Source organism: Rhineura floridana, chromosome 7 (assembly GCF_030035675.1).
Source record: "Rhineura floridana isolate rRhiFlo1 chromosome 7, rRhiFlo1.hap2, whole genome shotgun sequence".
Classification (NCBI taxonomy): domain Eukaryota; kingdom Metazoa; phylum Chordata; class Lepidosauria; order Squamata; family Rhineuridae; genus Rhineura; species Rhineura floridana.
This window is the reverse complement of record NC_084486.1, coordinates 149,209,088-149,228,718: the sequence shown is the minus strand read 5'-3', so window position 1 is coordinate 149,228,718 and position 19,631 is coordinate 149,209,088. Positions and strand designations below refer to the sequence as shown.

The following is a 19,631-nucleotide window of genomic DNA, read 5'->3' as shown; positions in this document are numbered from 1 at the left end:
GTGCATTCTTTGCAGGGAGAGGATATTGGCTTACGAAGTTTAAGACGTAACCAGAGTCTGGGAACAGGAAAAAAGTAATCACGATCCTGTTTAGAACTGTTCAAGCCTCCTCCAAAATCTGCCTCTAGGGCTGCTTCTAGGGGGGACTACTTCATACTTTTCTGTCACCAGATTTCCCTTGCACAGAGTCCTCCAGGCCCCATGGCATGGAAAAAAATCACAGAATGTGGTACTGAGTGCAGAATTCAGCTTCTTGAGGATCACAATTTGCCTTTCCCCCCAAAGGAACCAATGACAGTTCTGTCTAAATCCACTTGCCTTCCACTAATTCACTTTCTTCCCTTGTGTGTGGAGGTGGATCCCCAAGGGGGTCAATGTGTCCCGTTATCTTTCTCTTCTCATCCCTGGGCAGTCTTGCGTAGTACCAGGTGCACTGTAGTGTGCACAGACATGATCTCTGATAGAGTCCTGTGCCTCCCACATGTGGATCTATAAACCAGGAAGAACATGAAAAGCTGCCTTATACCGAATCCAACCATTGGTCCATCCAACTCAGTATCCTCTACTCTGAGTGGCAGTGACACTTCAGGATTTCCGTTTGCCTCCTACCTGATCCTGGGACTATGTGCATGCAGAGCATAAACTCTTCCGCTATCATGTGTGGTGGAGGAACTACAGTCCTTCATCCAGAGAGCCCTACTCAGGCATACCTGTTACTCTTGCTACTGAGCATAAATGACATGTCTAATAGTGGTACTGTGTGCTGATGGCTGTCCGACAGAGGGCTACTGAGAAGGCAGTCTTGGCATGCATGGGGAAACCCCAAGGTTTGCAGTACTACAAAAATCTTTGGGGAGAAAGAGGAAACCCCCCCCAACCATCCAGTGAGGACCAAGTGTGACTGTATCTTGAGATAGGAGCGGCAATGGAATAAAGTAGCTAGAATTCTGAACAGGAAGCACTTTATGCTGCAACATATTGTTGCAGATCACACCTGTTAAATCTAATCATATTTTCCAGATGCTTAATCCAATCCCTACTTTAAAATACAGACCCCTGACCAGCGCTCTCATATTACTGAATTACAAATGGTGCATTGTAATTTCATTCTGTATGGTATTTTATTTTGAAACACTGAAACTCAAAATCAATTATTGTAAGGTGACATTGGTTTTATGTTGGGAAATGTTTGTAAGAAACATAAAAAACTGGAACATGTTGCTTCCATACGTTTTCAACCCTCACACATTAATATTTGGTAGAGCTGCCTTTCACTGCAATAACAGCTGTAAGTCTTTTGGGGTAGGTATGTACCAGCTTTGCACACAGTGTTGGAGGGATTTTGGCCCATTTTTCTTGGCAGATTCCCTCCAGGTCGTTCAGGTTGGTTGGATGTTGGTTGTGGACTGCAATTTTCAAAGAGCGCCACAGATTCTCAGTGGGATTGAGATCAGGACTTCGACTGGGCTACTACTGTAGGACATTCACCTTTTTGTCCTTGAGCCACTCCAGCGTTGCTTTGGCCTTGTGCTTGGGATCATTGTCCTGCTGAAAAGGGAATTTCCTCCCAAACTTCAGTTTTTTGGTGGACTGAAGCAAGTTCTCTTGCAGTAATTCCCTGTATCCATTCTTCCTTCAATTTAAACAAGATGCTCAGTCCCTGCTGATGAGGAGCAGCCCCACAGCATGATGCTGCCACCACCATACTTCACTGTAGGGATGGTGTGTCTTGAGGCATGGGCAGTGTTAGGTTTGCGCCACACATAGCGCTTTGAGTTGTGGCCAAAAAGCTCTATCTTGGTCTCATCTGACCACAAAACCTTTTCCCACATCGCAGCTGGGGCACTCTCATGCTTTCTGACAAACTCCAGACGTGCTTTCAGGTGGTACTTTTTGAGCAATGGCTTCTTTCTTGCCACCCTCCCATGCAGGCTAGTGTTGTGCAGAGCTCTTGATAGGGTTGACTGGCGCACCATTACTCCACTCCCAGCCACTGAACTCTGTAGTCCCTTCAAAGTGATTGTTGGCCTCTCTGTGGCTTCTCTCACTAGTCTCCTTGTTTGAGCCCTGAGTTTTGAGGGACGGCCTTTTCTTGGCAGTGCCTGGGTGGTGTGATGCAGCTTCCACTTCCTGATTATTGATCCAACTGTGCTCACTGGGATATCCAAACACTTGGATATTATTTTGTACCCTTTTCCTAATCTATGCATTTGTATTGCATTATCTTTCACTTCTGTGGAATGCTCTTTGGTCTTCATTTTCCTTCAGATCCACAGCCTGACCAATGACCCTTCAACAGTGGGGGTTTTTAACCTGACAGTGTGAGAGCAACTTTAATGGTTCACAGGTGGAGGCCAATGGGAAGGCAACTGTGTCCTCAATAGGGCTAAACTGGGAGCTTCCACAGCACAGGGGTTGAATACTTACGCAAGCAACATATTTCAGTTTTTTATGTTTCTTACAAACATTTCCCAGCATAAAACCGATGTCACCTTGCAGTAATTGATTTTGAGTTTCAATGTTTCAAAACAAAATATCATATAGAATGAAATTACAATGTACCATTTGTAATTCAGTAATATGAGAGCATTGGTCAGGGGTCTGATTACTTTTGCAAGGCACTGTATCTTCTTTGGACCAGAATGGTTCTCCACAATTTCCATGGGCCACTACGTTTGCGGTTTATCCTTCAGGTCTCTCTTGTTAGGCTTTTTAAAGGCTTTAACTGTATTTTTTTTAGGATAAGGAGCTGCCTAAGATGGCACAAATCAGCATGATTTTATTGTACGAATTAGATGGCTTTTGACAGGGCTGTCTCATCAACACAAAAAGACAGCTGCCATCAGTCAAAAGTACCCATGAAAATGAATAAAAATGAATGAAAAGCAAGTGGTTTTAAGTTGAGCACAATACACCTGTAACCCATTCTTGCTGTGAAAGGTAATCCCTGTACTTTGAGAGAACTGTTTAGTATTAAGGCTGCAGAGCTTTTAATTGGCTATTATGTATCATCACTCATTGATTTAAGCATAATATGAAATGATTTCCTATGCAGATACACGCTTATTCATTTGTAAGAGAGATGCTCCTTGTGTTACATCTGGTAGCTTTGCAAAACCCCAAGCATTTGAAAGGTACATCAAATGGAGTAATACAACCTCCTCTTTCACATTTCATGCCTTTTGTCTTCTAAAACTCCCCAGCTCAAACATCTAACAATAGGCACTGATTATAGAATCTGTCATGAAAGAACCACATTAGGAGAGAAGACCAGCCGTTAAAGACATTAATGGGCCAGAAAGAACTTTACAAAATGAAGAGTCAGAATCATGAGAAAAAGATGATGAGGAATATTCTGGGAACAGATAGCACTCACTGGCATAATTGAAATGGGTAAGGGGAAAATCTGGGCAGAATATTTTCCCTTTTCTTTTTCAGCCTCCTACTAGTAATCTCAGTGTAGTCCGTTCAGTGAAACAGATACATCTTTTTATTCTAGAATGTGTGATTACAGATCAAAGTACGAGCAATGAAGCAGCATATATCACTTCCACAGAAGTCAGGTGCATTCAGAATAAGATTTTGACAAACAGTAGTAGGAAGCAGCATATAATAAGACATGCGGGTCCTTTTAGGGAAGGTGGCGGGTCAAGGTCAGAGTCCAATGAATGAATTTCAAGAGTATCAAGAAGGGAGGTTGGGGCAAAGCCAGTCTCACCTTGTGTGGGGCCAGTGAGATGGGTCAGTCATCTTCGGCCCATTGTAGCCTCCGATTGTGGGTCTTTGGCAGCGGAAGCTCCTCTCAGAGGCAAGGGGGCTCTCCAAAGGTGTTCTCTGTGGTATTAGCTGGTGTATCTGGCATATTCAAATTATTAAAAAGATGACAAGACAACAGTCCTTTCGATGGCCTAAATGAGGATAGATTTAATTAGAAATATTTACTGTAGCATTTTGGTTTGGGGGGGGTCATATGTACCCCAAGAAATTGATAAGAATAAACTACCTGGGGAAGGGATTATGCATGACACCATTTGCAAGTGAAAAAACATTATGCCTTTATTGGGAACTTTCCTTTTCCAATAAAACAATATAGTTTCAAAGAAGCCGTTGAGGTCAACAGTACCCACAGTGTAAAAGTACATAAACCTACAAGAATAGTGTGTTTGGTGTAATTAACCCCACAATTTTATATACATAAAACTATTGTGTCATTAACATAATAGTTTCTTAGTTTAACAATAACTGGTTTAACAATAATCATTACTTGTAATGACAACAATAAACCTTACAGACCTTGCAACCATTACACTACTTGAGCACAATAATCACATTTCGCAATTGCACGTATAGAAGAGATAAAATGATTACATGAAACACATAGTTGCTGTGACTTTCTGCCATTGCATTGACCTCAGAGGTGATATCTACCCCTTTTCTTGGTGTCAGCCCCTAACAGTTCTGAGGCGGCCTCTCTTGACATCGTAGGCAAATTGGCTATTTGTAGATTCAGTCCAGGTTTTGATCAACTCCAGATCCAGGTCAATTAGGAAGAGGCATCTTTTGGGATATTCACTCCATTGTGGGTTGTTCAGCTTCAACAAAGTGTTCTACATTTCAGAAACGCCTACCGTTGACCGCTAATTGGTCATGCATTTGGAAGTGTATGTGGAGATCATCTGTTCATCAGTGTCCACACCACCTTATCACAATAAAGAATTATCTTGGGCTAGAATTTGTAGCTTGGGATTGCTGCATTGTCATGCTTTGAAGAAAGGAAAATTGCTGTCCTTCAGTTCTTTGGCATCTAATTTTAAAGTGCCAAGTTTCCTTGAAAACCAAAAAGGTTGTCACTTGTCAATCTGTGGGCAAGGAACTCTGGGAGAACACAAGGAGACTCCTACTGGATGAGACCAAAGGGATATCTAATCCAGCATTGTGTTCTCACAGTAGCTAACCAGAAGTCTATGGGAAGCCCACAAGCAAATCATGAACACAACAGCACTTTCCCCGTTTGTAATTCCCGACAACTGGTATTTAGAGGTATACACACTGGAGGTGATATATAACCATCATGACTAGTTGCCATTGATAATCTAATTGCTAAGAATTTGCCATCCAAGTTGGTAGCCATTGCTGTATCTTTTGCTATGTGCTGTGTGACAAAGTACTTCCTCTTACCTTTTCTGAATCTTCCAACGTTCAGCTTCATTGGATGACCCCAGGTTCTATTATTTGGGGAAAGGGAGAAAAACTCTTCCATATCCACTCTCTCCATGCCATGCATAATCTTATACACCTCCATTACGTCTCTTACTCGCCTTTTGTCTAAACTAAAAAGCCCCAAATGTTTGTAACTTTTCCTCATGGGGAGTTGCTCCAGCCTCTTGATCATTTTGGCTGCCCTTTTCAGCACCATTTCCAGTTCTGCAATATCCTTTTTGAGATGCGGTGACCAGAAAGACATACAGTGTCTTGGAACAAATTGGTCTCATCAGCAAACTTGGCCGTCTCACTGCTCACCCTTAACCCTAGATGATTTATAAACACGTTAAAAGTTATTGGTCTCAGTACTGATCACTGGAGAACCTGATGTTCTCCATAATTGAGAGACTCTTATTGCTAGGTAGTGTCAGTGCAGAGCAATGCACTTCACCTTCTACCCTTCTTGTCCCCAGCTACCCTCTGGCAAATAGTATGGCCTCCTGAAAATGCAGAAATTTGCCATCCCTGATAAAAGGCATAGAACACAAACAGGTTAAGTGAGGATCTGCCTGCAAAACTCCAAGGGCTGATGCATGGGAAAGGCTGCAGCTCAGTGGTAGAGCATCATCATCATCATCATCAATACTTTTATTTTTGTTCCCCGCCTCTCACCTGGAATGCGGGTCCCGAGATGGATTGCATAGATTTAAAAATACAAAACATATATAAAACTGTACACAAATCTGTAAAATCCTTAAAAACATCAGTACAACAGCATAAAGGGGTAGAAATGTAACAATGCTTGCATAAAAAGTCTTCAGCAGCCATCCTAAAACAGGAAGAGAGGGGGCTGATCGTACTCACAGGGGATGCAAATGGTCCCAGGTTCAATCCCTGGCATCTCCAGGTAGAGCTGGGAGTGTCCCTTCCCTCAGAACCTGGAGAGCTATTGGTGGTCAGTGAAGACAAAACTGAGCTGGATGAGCCAATGGTCTGACTTGGTATAAGGCAGCTTCCAGCTCCTGCATAATTGCAAGAACCGGACAGGCTGCATGGGTGCATGCAAGCTCACACCCTTGACCCTGTGCAGAGGTGCCCTAAATTGCATCATGGCAATGAAAGCAAAGGTTTGGCCATGATCATGCACGACTTGATAATGTGTTTATTAGATTATTGTGCCGTACATGGGGGCTCTGTGCTTTTTCCTTCATCCACAAAGCACCTAAGTTTTTTTGAAAAAATTGGGAAAGGGGATGAATCGATGAATAAAGTGATCATAAATCAGGTCCAGTTTCAGTTAATTCTCTTTTTTTAAAAAAAAATGTTCCTTGGTCCCTTCCTATCTTCCTTGTTTTTCTTTATTGGCTCTCCCATGGTCGTTGTTCTGACGCTTTTCTTTGGCTTAATCCTTGGGTTGCTTCCATCTTGCATCTCCATCTATTCGGTCTCGATGCTTCCCTTCTCCAGAACTCGTCCTGCTCTTCCTCCCCCAACACTTTCTTTCCTTGCAAGTATTTAAACACCAAATGAAAAGGTTCTCTTTCCTTCTGGACCTTAGTGACCTTTGTTCTCTACCTCTTTTCCTCAACATTTTTTTCTTGTTTGCTAGTAGAATTTATTCTCTTAATAATTGTGCAGGACCTTGGTGATGGTCTAGAAGTTTCTGGTGATCCAGCTGTCCCCCAGTGCAAGCTGCAGGGGTTGTATTACCCTTGAGTTAACAGAGCTTACTGTTTCCTAGTTTCTATGGCCTAAGTTGGAGTGGTGTCTTTGGCCTTCAGAGTCCTAGGCTGCTTGTGTCCTGTGTATCTTAGGGCATGCACTGGTAACTTCAGTCTTGTGTGGTCTACGTGTTTTTTTTTTTTACCAGAATCCCTGTATGTTAAATTTACTAAGCAAAATTACTTACTCAGGATCTCTTAACAGGAAGCATAACTAATTTATAGTAAGTAATCCTGACTAAGAGTATAAGAAGTGCCTTTCAAGATCAGACCAAGGTTCCCTAGCCCAGCATTCAGTGCAGGAACCACTCGTCAGCAAGCACCGCCAGTTCACCAGAAGTTGGTCAGTGGTCCAAAAATGAGCTGCCGCATGCTCAGGATCTCATTAGGTGAAACTGTGTTCTTGATCTGTCTTCCATCTGAAGGCAATTGAATGGCAGCCACCGGGGCGGTGCTGATCCTGTCCAGATGGAATTCACGGCTTTTAGAAGCCTCAAGTCAGGCTTCTTGTCATAGAATCATAGAATAGTAGAGTTGGAAGGGACCTATAAGGCTATCAAGTCCAACCCCCTGCTCAGTGCAGGAATCCAAATCAAAGCATTCCCGACAGAAGGCTGTCCAGTTGTCTTTAGGCCTTTAGAAGACTTTTGGGTTATACTGAGGGTCCCCCCTCCTGCATTTTGTTATAATGATTGAGGGGTGGTTCCCCCCCTTATTACACTGATTAGTGATTATTTTGGTAGTATCCTATGTGTTTTTGTGATATTTTTAAATTTATTGGGGCTGCCTTGGGTGCCTGGAGGAAGACTGCAAGCTGCACTTTCATCAAATGCCTCAAAACAGCTGTTTGGGAGACAATTGGTAGTCTGGCTAGAAAAGCGCTCGAGTTGGCCTTGCTGTAATCTCTCGTCTGCTTTGTGTTTTAACTGCAGGCCTCAACAATGTTAAGAGCATCATTAGTCCCTGTGTAAGTAATTTTCTTTCTTTTTTAAAAAAATCCTTGCTTGTCAGCTTAAAAAAGACTGGTTTTTGGCAATCAACTGAAATGCATTGAGGAATTGTTAGACTCAAAGGTGGAGTGGAGGCTCCGGTTGTTCCACAGGTCCTCTTGGAAGTGAGTGTACTTCACAATTATCTCCCCTCCCGGCTTGAGTGATGTAGGCAGACTAACTTACTGTAGCCTGATAACCTAATTGCCAAACTAGTGGTGGTGGTGGTAGTGAGGAGAGATAATAATACTAACTTGAAGCATTGCCAAGACATGGAAGACCAAATTCTGGGCAGGGCCTCTGAGTAGAACACAGTGGGCCAGGGAGCAGTGTCCAGGGGATCAGGCAGCTGTGCCTAGCTGTATAGAGGCAGAGCCTGCATGTTGGAATGCAGGTGAGTAAAGAAAGGGTAGGGCTGGGGGTATTAGACTTCCTGTGTGCTAGTTCTGATAAAGATGGTAAGCCTCTGTGGCCTGTACCACTTCAGAGTGGAGGTGGCGACTCAGATGATGGAATGTTCCTCCATGCAAAAAATTAAATCCCTGCACGTGAAGAGCTAGCAGGTTATGGGTTTGGGTTTGTAGTCATGCTTTGCTTTTTCCCTTATTTGTTACTTTTCTATGTGCAGGAGGGATTTTTTATGTTTATTTTTTAACATAGGGCAACATTGAGACATTTGAACCCCCACATTCGGTGTGAAGTGGTAGATTCCTGGCATAAGTTTTCCATCTCCTTGAGCGTTAGGCTCAGTCTTTGCTTTTCCAAAATGTCTCACTTGGCTCGGATCAACTTGCATCTTTGAAAGGAATTGTGGTGTTTTTCACAAGTGCTTTCCCCCCCTCATTTGTTGTGTAGGAAAATGCAGGAGGTGCCACTCTTACCGTCCTTGGATTATGAGAAGCTAAAGAAAGACCTGGTTGAAGGCAGTGACCGCCTCAAAGCCTTTTTGCTGCAGGCATTGCGCTGGGTGGGTGAGCTAATACATAAATCTGTTATAAGAAATGTGGCATGACCCTGCACTAGGGATGGGCAAGGATTTCACGGGAATCGAAAATAAAACCAGATTCCCCAACAGTTCCCATATCTGAAAACTCTGCAGAACGACACAGAATGTTATACGCTTCTGCAGCTTTTTCCTGACACTGGATATTAAACTGCAATGGATTTATAAGAAACTGACTTACCAGCCTCTCTTTGCTTTACTGTGTGAAACTAGTAAGCCTGTTTTTGGGGTGCAGGGAGGATGAAATATGAGGAGAAAACTTCAGCAGCATCCGGATCTAATACCTTCCGCCCCTCAGAAAGACAGCTGCATTTTAAACCCAACCCGCAGTTCAGCATAATGAAGCCCCGACCCTGTACTGCAGAGACTTGCTTCTTCTTTTCTTCCGACAGCTGCGAGGCCAGGCTATGCTCAGCTTTTACTTTTTTCCCTCTGCCAAAACATCCTCCTCCTCCTCTCTTATCTTCCCCCCCCGCCCCATAGCAAATAGCAGGCTTGTCAGTTTCACACAGTAAAGCATAAAAGAGAGACTGATCAGTCAGCAAGATGACTAAATATTGATCAATGGTGTGTGTGTGTATTTCAAAATAATAAATGAAAGAAAATATCAATATTTTCCTTCAAAATATTGATATTTTCTATCATATATCAACATTTTGAAAGAAAATATTGATATTAATATCAGTCAGTAATGGATCAGTAGATGCCGCAGCTAGCAGACAAAGAACGAACTCTACTCAGCAACAGCCTGTTAGGCTGATGGGATGCTTTCAAAGTGGCACCAGCCCATGGATCTCATCCCTACCAAAGGGTGATGTAACATTCCAAGTTCTGGAGATTCATTTGGCTCTCTTGCCAAATTGGGCTGTCCCAAGTGCTGCTTTTTGCTGTTTTGCCCTCATCGGCCTACACTGCCTCACCTTTTTTAACTTTGGGGCTTGAGAAGTAACCCTGCCCCCCCTCCCCATGCTTTAAACACGAAAGGAGGAGTTTAAATTTCATGTAACGGAAAAACATTTGAGGAGCTGAAAAGGGAAGGCTAGTTAAGGTGAAAATGGAGAAGCTCCACAGGACGCTGTGTCACTGAAATGAAGTTTGAGCTGCAGACTGGTGGCTGATACCTCCTGGGACTGGTAGAGGAGAAGGGAGAGAGGCCAACAGGAGGTGGAGCCAGAGATACTGACAGGCAGCACCAACTCATTCTAGGAGAAGGCAGATAGGCAGGGCCACCCTGGACTGGTTGCAAGTAAGAAGGCAGGCAGGTGGGGGCTGGCTGAGGGCAGACGTAGGTGGGTGGGGCAGTGCCCTGTTCATCCTAATGATGCAGATGTGGACCAGTGCTTCTTCCTAGTGCAGCCTTTCCCAACTAGTGGGCCACCAGATGTTGGACCACAACTCCCATCAGCCTCAGCCAGCATTGCCAATGGTCAGGAAAGATGGGAATTGTGGTCCAACAACATCTGGTGGCCCATTAGCTGGGAAAGGCTGTCCTAGAGCATCCATCCTTCTTTAGCTGCTGTTTGAGCCCATTGGGAAGGAACAGAGCAAACAAGCCAGTAGATGGCCTTGGTGGTAAGGTGGGCCGTCTCTCAAAAGCCTTTCACAAGCCTATCATCTTTGTACAGTTCTGAGTGGGAGGACTTGATTTTAAAAAAAAGAAAGAAAGTTGAGTTTCTCTGGATGCTGAGTTCTGAGCCCAATAGCAATTTCTGTGCTTGTGGTGTAAATGCAGACTGCACACAGCTTTGGCAAACTGTGCAACACTTGAGCAAGTTGTAAGTTGTTAGGTTCTTTCTGATACAGAGCTGGTCTTCTCGTTAGGCAGAGTGAGGCAGCTGCATCAGGTGGCAGTTGTTGGGAAGGCAGGAAGTGGTGGTGAGACATTGGAGAACAGAGCTGTGTGTGTCATGCATGGCTGCCCTGCGCCCCATAAGCTAGCCGCCTTCTATCAGATGCAGAGGAGGATTCTGTCCTATTGTCCATGTTGAAGTAAGATTAAATGGCCATTCTGGTTGACTTTTGTATATAGAATTAAGAGGGGGTGGTATTTTGTCCTTGGGACAGCCCTGACCACGCCAGATGGTTGCTTAGCAGAGAAAGATAAAGAGGTAGTGTTTGATTCTCCTTGTGCCTAAACAATTTCTCTAATTATAACTGACAAGTCAGCTGTGTGCTTGATGCTTGTTCCTCTGTGCTTCTTCTACAGCGCTTGACAACATCCCATCCTGGTGAACAGAGAGACACGGTTCTCCAGGCTTATATCAACAATGACCTTTTGGATTGCTACAGCAATGTCCAGGTGAGCAACGGTAGATCATTACCTAGATCAGAGGCAGAGCACGCAGTTCACTCACTTGAAGCTTGAGGCTTGATCCTCAGCTTTCTAGTTAGGACAGGCGTGGGCAATCTTTGGCCCTCCAAATGTCGGTGAACTACAACTCCCATCATCCTTGGCCATTGGCCGTGCTTGCTGAGGCATCAACAGCCTCTGGAGGGCCAACGGTTCCCCACCCCTGAGTTGGGAGATCTCCAATAGCAAGGGTGGGAAGAGCCTGTGCCTCTGAGAGTCGTGCAGAGTGTGGTGGAAGGCCAGCTGCCCCCTGTCAGTCAGGGTGAGCATCTTGCGAGTAGGGAGATGGCCCATTGTCATGCCTGAGTCAGGATGAGTGCTTCCCAGAGGAAGACCGTGACAACACCAAGTCAAAAGACCTTATGGGGGCTCCTGATTCCAGCACTATTCCAGGACCCTCCAACATCTGCAAAGAAATGATGGCAGGCCATCTGCAGCAGAGGACCCAGAGGAACCCGTGGATGAGGTTCCTGACTCACCTGCAGCAGCTCCCTCTGTGTCTGTGTCTGGATGACGAGGCAACAAGAGTTTCAAGTGGAAGACTCTTTGCTGTTGGAATAACACAGGTCCTTTGCTCTGTGCAACCCAACTTCTTGTTCCTGCTTCCTACTCTGTGCTACTGATTCTGCCAATACTTTTTTCTTGAAAAACCTGCTCACCTGTCAACTGCTCCACTGTGGAATTGGATCTGTCTCACAACTCTGCTGTTGGAAGCATCCATCTTCAGACAGCCTCCCTGAACTTGACCTCGGCTTCTTCTTAAAGCCCCTGCATTTCTAGATTGCCCTGATATTTGCTGCATTAATCTTCCAGAGTTTAGCCTGGCCTATAATCTAGCTTCCCCCTCTGGCTCAGGGAGCAAGCCAGGACTAGGCCAGGGCAGGATATCCATTAGCTTAATAATCAATAGAGGTGTCTTTCTCTATTTTGTGTGCTGTATGGTCCATCTACTTGGAACACAGTCTTTCTGGAGAACTTTGTATGAATGGGTTGGACTATGAGACTTGCATCAATAGCAAATACTTGGATCCCTGTACATGTGGGTCCAGCTCTTGTTTCTGCCTCTGGTCTCCTCTGAGTCCAAACATAAGTGAATAAACTGGGAGCAGTTTGTTCTCACCTTTTGTTAAACGTTAGGGATCAACAAACCTATTTTACTCTTAAGAAGCCCATCCATCCTAGAGTGATGGCTCATCCTAAGAAAGTTTTGATCACATATTAAGAGAACAGCACCTTAGGGTGGTTGTTATAGGCTGAACCAGGAATTTAAAATATGATAGCTCTAGTCCAGTTATGACTCTTTGGCCAAAAATGCAAAATCCATGGACTGCAAAAAAGACCAATAATTGGGTGTTAGAACAAATTAAACCAGAACTATCATTAGAAGCTAAAATGATGAAACTGAGGTTATCATACTTTGGACACATAATGAGAAGACATGATTCACTAGAAGAGACCATAATGCTGGGCAAAACAGAAGGGAGTAGAAAAAGAGGAAGGCCAAACAAGAGATGGATCTACTCCATAAATGTAGCAACAGATCTGAACTTACAAGATGTGAACAGGGTGGTTCATAACAGATGCTATTGGAGGTTGCTGATTCATAGGGTCACCATAAGTCGTAATTGACTTGAAGGCACACAACAACAACAACCTATACTCCTGATATCTCTGTTCAAGGGATCAGAGAGAAGGTGCTAGGAAAAGATGCCTCTCTCCTTGAGACCTAAGAAAGCAATTCCTTTCCAACAATACTGGGCTTCATGGACCAGTTGTCAAGTGAAGTCAGTTTCATATGGTGTTATGATGGCTGTTCAGTTTGCCTTTATGTCATCTTCTTATCAAACAATATACAGATGTGATTTTTGCTTAATCAAAATTCAAGGGTTGAATTTCTGAATTTACATTAAAGGCTTTTTTTACGTCTTGCAGAGAAGTGTGTTAATGCTGATACAATCAAAGAGCGAGATTGTCCGCCAATATACAGCCAGGCTTATCAATGCCTTTGCTTCACTGGCTGAAGGTAAGGGAATTGCTGCAAAGGTAGCTGTTTACTAACACTGTTGGCTCATGTATTTATGTCAGTGCTCTCCTGGGTGTGTTGGGTGCTTAGCTCCCAGTGCTGGCAAATCTCAGGAACAGACGCGTGAGGTACTCTGAAGCTGTCATAGAAGCTCACCCTGTATAGAGCCAGACCATTGGTCTACCTAGCTCAGTACTGTCTGCACCACAGGTGGCTAACCTGTGGGCCTCCAGCTGTTGCTGGACTCTTAACTCCCATCAGCACCAACCAGCCAATAGCCAAAGGTCAGGGATGACAGGAGTTGTAGTTCAGCAACATGGGGAGTGGGGCATAGCTTAGCCATCATGGTCTGTACTGATGAGCAGCAGCACTCTAGGAACAAAGATGGGCTTTCCCAGCTCTACGTGCAGAAATCAGGAAGTAAACATAGCACCTTCTACATGCTAAAACAGATACTCTCCCACTGAAGTGCAGTGCAGAGGTGACCCCCCCCCCCACTTAGTGATGAGTCACCCAGATTGAGTAGGTACAGTAGGCCTAGGTGCTAGAGCACTGGCTATGGTGTGGGTTTGGCTTTCTAAGCTCATCTGATTCCTGGCCCAGGAAGGAACTTGGCTCTAATGCAATTCTCTCCTCCAGCCAATAGCCTTATTCGTACCGGTAGTGGGGAATGAGGACCTGACTGGCAGGCCTTCTGTTTGAGACTTTTATTTTATCATGTTGCAAAGGCAGAACATTTTTAGTATCAGTAAATGATAACGTTAGCACTTAATTTCAGCATCCCTCAAAAAGTTCACTGCTTGCCTTTTGCACCTGTAATTGGCTACAGCCTTCTGATGTAGGCACTCTGAGATAGCAGGAAATAAGGATGTGAGGAATAGTCTGTTGTGGGAGAAGGTAACACAGAGGTATGCAGCATCAAGGTCTATGGTTGGGTTACACTGTTGAGCTTGCAGTTTGATTGTGTGTCAGTGCATGGGGCACATGGCAGTCATCAGCTTGCATGGAGCCATCTACGTGCAGCATGGCTACTGTGCATGACATACACACTGTTCTAGGTGGCACAGCCCAGTACAACCCAGAATTCTGAGATGAATGTGCATGTGCTCACACAGATCTTGGAATGAGCTGAGCTGAAAGGATTGTGGGGCAGGGTGCGTGTCTTTGTGAGACAACATTCAAGGACAATGTTGATGTTCATTGTCTTCTGACTCTACTGAGCGCTTGTTTAAAGCAGAGCTTGGAAAAGTTACTTTTTTTGAACTACAACTCCCATCAGCCCAATCCAGTGGCCATGCTGGCTGGGGCTGATGGGAGTTGTAGTTCAAAAAAGTAACTTTTCCAAGCTCTGGTTTAAAGAAGCGAAGGGAACCTGATGTTGACTTAGCAGAACAAGAAGCACAAAGCAAGGGAGGCAGTACTTCGACCTAATAAAAGTATTGCCTCCCTTGCTTTGTCCTTTGACCTAAGGACACCCAACATTGTGGAAGCAGGGCTGCCTTTCAAGTTACACAGCACATCTTTTCCATTGGATGTAGGATTTCCCAGCAGAGCGCAGGTGGGAGGACATTGTATATCTAGGCTGCTCTGAAGCCAATAAAAAGAGAATAAAACATTTAAAGAGAAAGTCATTGTTGAATTACAGTTGGCTTTGCTTTTTTTTTTTTTTAAAGGTTTTTTGTATAACATATAATGGCCTTTCTGCCAATTCACTCACCATTTAAGATAACGGTTTACAATCTAATATGCATCATACAAAGGGGAAAGGGGAGGCAGTGAGGCTAGAGGAAAATACTGAAATCTAAGCATCATGACCTGTGAACGTAACAGGCCTGGGAGCAGAGGAACCAAATAGCAGCTGGCCCTAGCCAGGTGGATGGAGGGCAGGGGGTGGCGGGAGAGGGCTTGGTGTCTCAGCTCTCCCTCTAATGCTGCAGGGGGAGGCAGTTTGTGGAGAAGAGCCAAGTGGCATTTGGTCATAATGAGGCCAGTTGCTGTCTTACTTGCCCCTCTGATGCAGCCAGATTCTCCCCAAGAAGATTTCTATAGAAATGGGTTCGCCAGCAATCCCACAAGAAAAAAAATCAAGATCTAAAGTTAATATGAAGAATTTGGAATGAATCAGTTAGAAATTGTTATCTTAGGGGCCTGTTCCTTTCCTGAGACACACTGTCCTCAACCTCATTCTTCTCCCTTTTGTATCTCAGGTCGAATCTATCTTTCCCAGAATCCCCGGTTGCTCCGAATGCTGGAAGAAAGGTTGAAAGCTGAAGACAAGTATTCCCTTACCCGAGAGAATGTCCTGGGGGCTTTGCAGAAACTCAGCCTCAGGTGATGAAAGCAAATGGGGCCTTGGTGATGGCAGGAAAGGAAATGCAGGCTTGTTAGGTTGCGTTCAGGAGCGAAAGAAGAGCACTTGATTTTCATACAACTATCATCAGAACCTTCCAGAGCTGATGACAGGAATATCACTTAGAGCTGGAGGAGAAAGAGAGTTCAGTGAGAGCTTGGCTGACTAAGCTAACTGGGTTTCCTCCCCCCCTCCCCCTCCAGTTATCATACTCAACTGATGCATCTCTATATCTCATATTGTGATTAATAAGCATACTTGACTAATCTATATCTGTTACCCTAAAGACCTAACAAATCTAGAGTAATGCTCTGATGCAAATTTGTGCACAGAATGACTTCCCTCAGGGGCAGGGAAGGCCTGTATTTGTTGTCATTTGCACAGAAATGATGAGGACTCCCATCATTTGACTGCAGAGTAGGCATAGGCATCCTACCATGATGCAAAGTGGCCTGCTAAGGTGGTGCATTTTGGGTGCCATTTAAGGGCAGTGGGGTAGGGGGAGAGATAAACTTGGGGACATTTCACCGGGATGTTTTTGCTCAGGCGTCGTTGAAATAAGCAAGAGCTGCACAAGAGCACACCAGGAGATGTGAACCCCATGTTCTTGACTACTGTGTTTGGCGCGGGTCATTTAGATTTCTTGTGCCATGAATACCACAACAGTGTATTCTGCACAAAAAACAGGCTTGGGTGAAGCACTTGTAATGAGCAAAGGCCTTTTCCCCCAAAGTTAAACTTTAGCTTACAATGTAAGCTTCCTTCGCACAAAAACTATTTTTTTTTTGCAGAGAAATGAAGTTTAAATATTTGGGGGCTGTGTGTGAGTGAGACTGGGTTTGGGTCTTCCTTCACCATTTTCTCTGGTATCTTGCTCCCTTTTTGAACTATGGCAGAGGAGCTTGCAAATACGCTTCTGTGAGGTGTTGCTTCCTGGTAAGATACCCAGAAACCAGAGCTTGGAAAAGTTACTTTTTTTTAAACTACAACTCCCATCAGCCCCAGCCAGCATAGCCACTGGATTGGGCTGATGGGAGTTGTAGTTCAAAAAAGTAACTTTTCCAAGCTCTGCCAGAAACATAAAACCCTTGGCATGACTGGGTCCCAAGAACCAAGCATCAAAGGACATAAGAAGAGCTCTGCTCAGTCAGGCCAAAGGAGGCCCGTCTAGTTCAGCATCTTGCTTCCCACAGTGGTCAATCAGATGCCTCTGAGAAGCCCACAAGCAGGATGTGAAGTCAATAGCCCTCTCCCATTTTTACTGTTCAGCAAACTCAGTGATGTGTTGCCTCTGAATCTGGAGGCTTCCTGTAGATATCATGAGTAGAAATCATTGATAGACTTGTCCTCCATGAATGTATCTAAGCTGCGTTAAAACCCATTGAAGCTGCATTCTGTTACAGCAAATTCAATAAGTTAAATGAATGTGCAAGAGTATTCCCTGTCTTGAACTTACCGCCCATCAATTTTGTGGGGTGGAACTGAGGTCTAGTGCTATGAGAGAGGGAGAAAAATGTCTGTGTAGAGATGACCCAAGACATATTTTTTTTAATTGCTGTAAACCGCCCAGAGAGCTTTGGCTATGGGGCAGTATATAAATGTAATAAATAAATAAATATTTGGCGGCAGAGGCAGAATATCCAAACGGTCCCCTTGTCCCTGACAGTGAAATATAATTTGAACAGTTACTAACTCGCAACTTGCTGCCTTTTAGTGGTATGAATTTCTACTTGAGGCGGGCAACTCATCCCTGCTTAATATTTTGCCTGGTCATAATTCTGCGTGGCGCGGGAGGCCTTGGGCTTACGTTTCATGGACAGCAGCATCTCTCCTCTCCCCCTCTCTCCTGTCTATGCTGTCATAAACCATTTTGAAACTAAGAGATGTTTCAAAAGCAGTTTGTGTTGTTGTATAGATCCACTGTTCAAAAGGGGGCAATCCACAAAACCTATTTGGGCATAGCTAAGACCTTATGTGTGACTAAAGTAGCTCTTTGGACTTTGCCTTTTTATTTATGTGTGGAAGAATTAACAAAATCATTTATACTCCTGCCTGTCCATCAACTGCCCTCAACGCAGTTTATAAAATTTAAAACAATCAGTGACAAAATAAGAATAACGACATGACACAGCTAACAAAAAAACAAGTTGCTGCTAAAAAAATCCTTTTGCAACATAACATTAATTCAGCCCTAAGGCTTTCTTCCAAAGTCAAGTTTTAGCTGCTCACTGGAAAATGAGCCATTAGGTAGATATGCACACCTGTAGGATTCGAATCCCCACATAGCCACGAAGCTCAGTGGGTGACCTTGGGCCAGTCACTGCCTCTCAGCCTCATGAAAACCCTCTTCATAGGGCCGCCATAAGTCGGAATCGACTTGAAGGCAGTACATTTACATTTTTTGCAGACGGCATTCCACAGCCATTGAGAAGGCCCTGCTGTGGGTCCTTGAGTGGTAGGGGGAGAATCAGCAGGGCCTTTGTTCATTTGTTGAATGAAACATGAGTAACTTCATACAGAAACAGACAGCCCTTAAGGTATCCTGGTCCCAGATTGTTTGGGGCCATGAAGATTAATATCAGCATTTTGACTGGGCTCAAAAGCCAATTCACAATCAGTGTAGTTGAAACAGCACTAGGGAGCATCAGCGTATATGCATCTGTCTTCATAGTGGAAGATAGAGGGCAGATTCCTATGTCTGAACTAACTTTTGCAGGAAGAGTGAGGAACTGAGGCAGATAGTGGTGATGAGAAATGAAGCTCAAAAACAAAAATTGACACATTGCAAGGTCCAGATGGCATCCACCTGAGAGTTCTCAAAGAACTCGAATGTGAAACTGCTGATCTAACAAAAATATGTAACTTGTCCCTCAGATCAACCTCTATACCTGAGGTCTGGAAAGTGGCCAATGTAATTACAGGTTGATTAGCTATGATGCCTGTTCCAGAAAAATTGGTGGAAAGTTTCATCAAAGATTAAATAACCAAGCATATAGAACATGCCTTGGCTTCTGCAGAGAGAGCCAGTGTGGTGTAGTGGTTAAGGTGTTGGACTACGACCTGGGAGACCAGGGTTCAAATCCCCACATAGCCATGAAGCTCACTGGGTGACCTTGGGCCAGTCACTGCCTCTCAGCCTCATGAAAACCGGGTCACCATAAGTTGGAATCGACTTGAAAGCAGTACATTTACATTTACATTTACATTTTTTGGCTTCTGCAAGGGTAAGTCCTGTCTCACTAACCTATTAGAATTCTTTGAGAGTGTCAACAAGCCTACTGATAGAGGTGTTCCAGTTGACATAGTGTACTTGGACTTTCAAAAAGCTTTCGACAACGTACCTCATCACAGTCTCCTGAGTAAGCTTAGTGGTCATGGAATAAGAGGAGAGGTCCTCGTGGATCAGGAACTGGCTAGGAGATAGGAAGCAGAGAGTAGGAATAAATGGACAGTTCTCCCAAGTGAGGGCTGTAGAAAGTGGTGCCCCCCCCCAATGATCAGTATTGGGACTTCTGCTTTTTAACTTGTTCATAAATGATCTAGAGTGAGCAGTTAAGTGGCCAAGTGTGCTGATGATACTAAATTATTCAGGGTTATTACAACAAAAGGGATTGCAAAGACAGTTCCAAAGGACCTCTTCAAACTGAGTGAATTGGCTGTAAAATGGCAAATGCAATTCAATGTAAGATGCACATATATGGCCATGGGGTCTCAAATGGCAGTGACTGACCAGGAATGTGGCCTTGGGGTTGTTGAGGATTGCTCAATGAAGATGTCAATCCAGTGTGCAGCCGTTGTGAAAAAGACAAATTCCATGATAGGAATCGTTGTGAATGGAACTGAAAATAAAACTGCTGGTATCTTAATGCTGTTATGCAAATCTGTGGTGCAACAGCATTGGAATACTGTTTACAGTTCTGGTCACCTCACCTCAAAAAAGATATTGTAGAGTTGGAAAAGGTTCAGAAAAGGACAGCTAAAATGATCAGGGGG

The 19,631-nt window shown here is 44.1% G+C and overlaps 1 protein-coding gene across 2 annotated transcripts in view; it reads left to right on the top strand.

Moving 5' to 3' along the window:
* The window catches only part of ARMC9 (armadillo repeat containing 9), a 141,348-nt gene that overhangs the window by 48,371 nt on the left and 73,346 nt on the right, over positions 1-19,631 (top strand). For both annotated transcript variants that reach the window (XM_061637543.1, XM_061637544.1), the window contains exons 10-14: positions 7,856-7,890; positions 8,768-8,879; positions 11,122-11,214; positions 13,198-13,288; positions 15,496-15,619. In XM_061637543.1, coding sequence (XP_061493527.1) covers positions 7,856-7,890; positions 8,768-8,879; positions 11,122-11,214; positions 13,198-13,288; positions 15,496-15,619 — 455 coding nt within the window. The remainder of the gene's footprint in view (positions 1-7,855; positions 7,891-8,767; positions 8,880-11,121; positions 11,215-13,197; positions 13,289-15,495; positions 15,620-19,631) is intronic.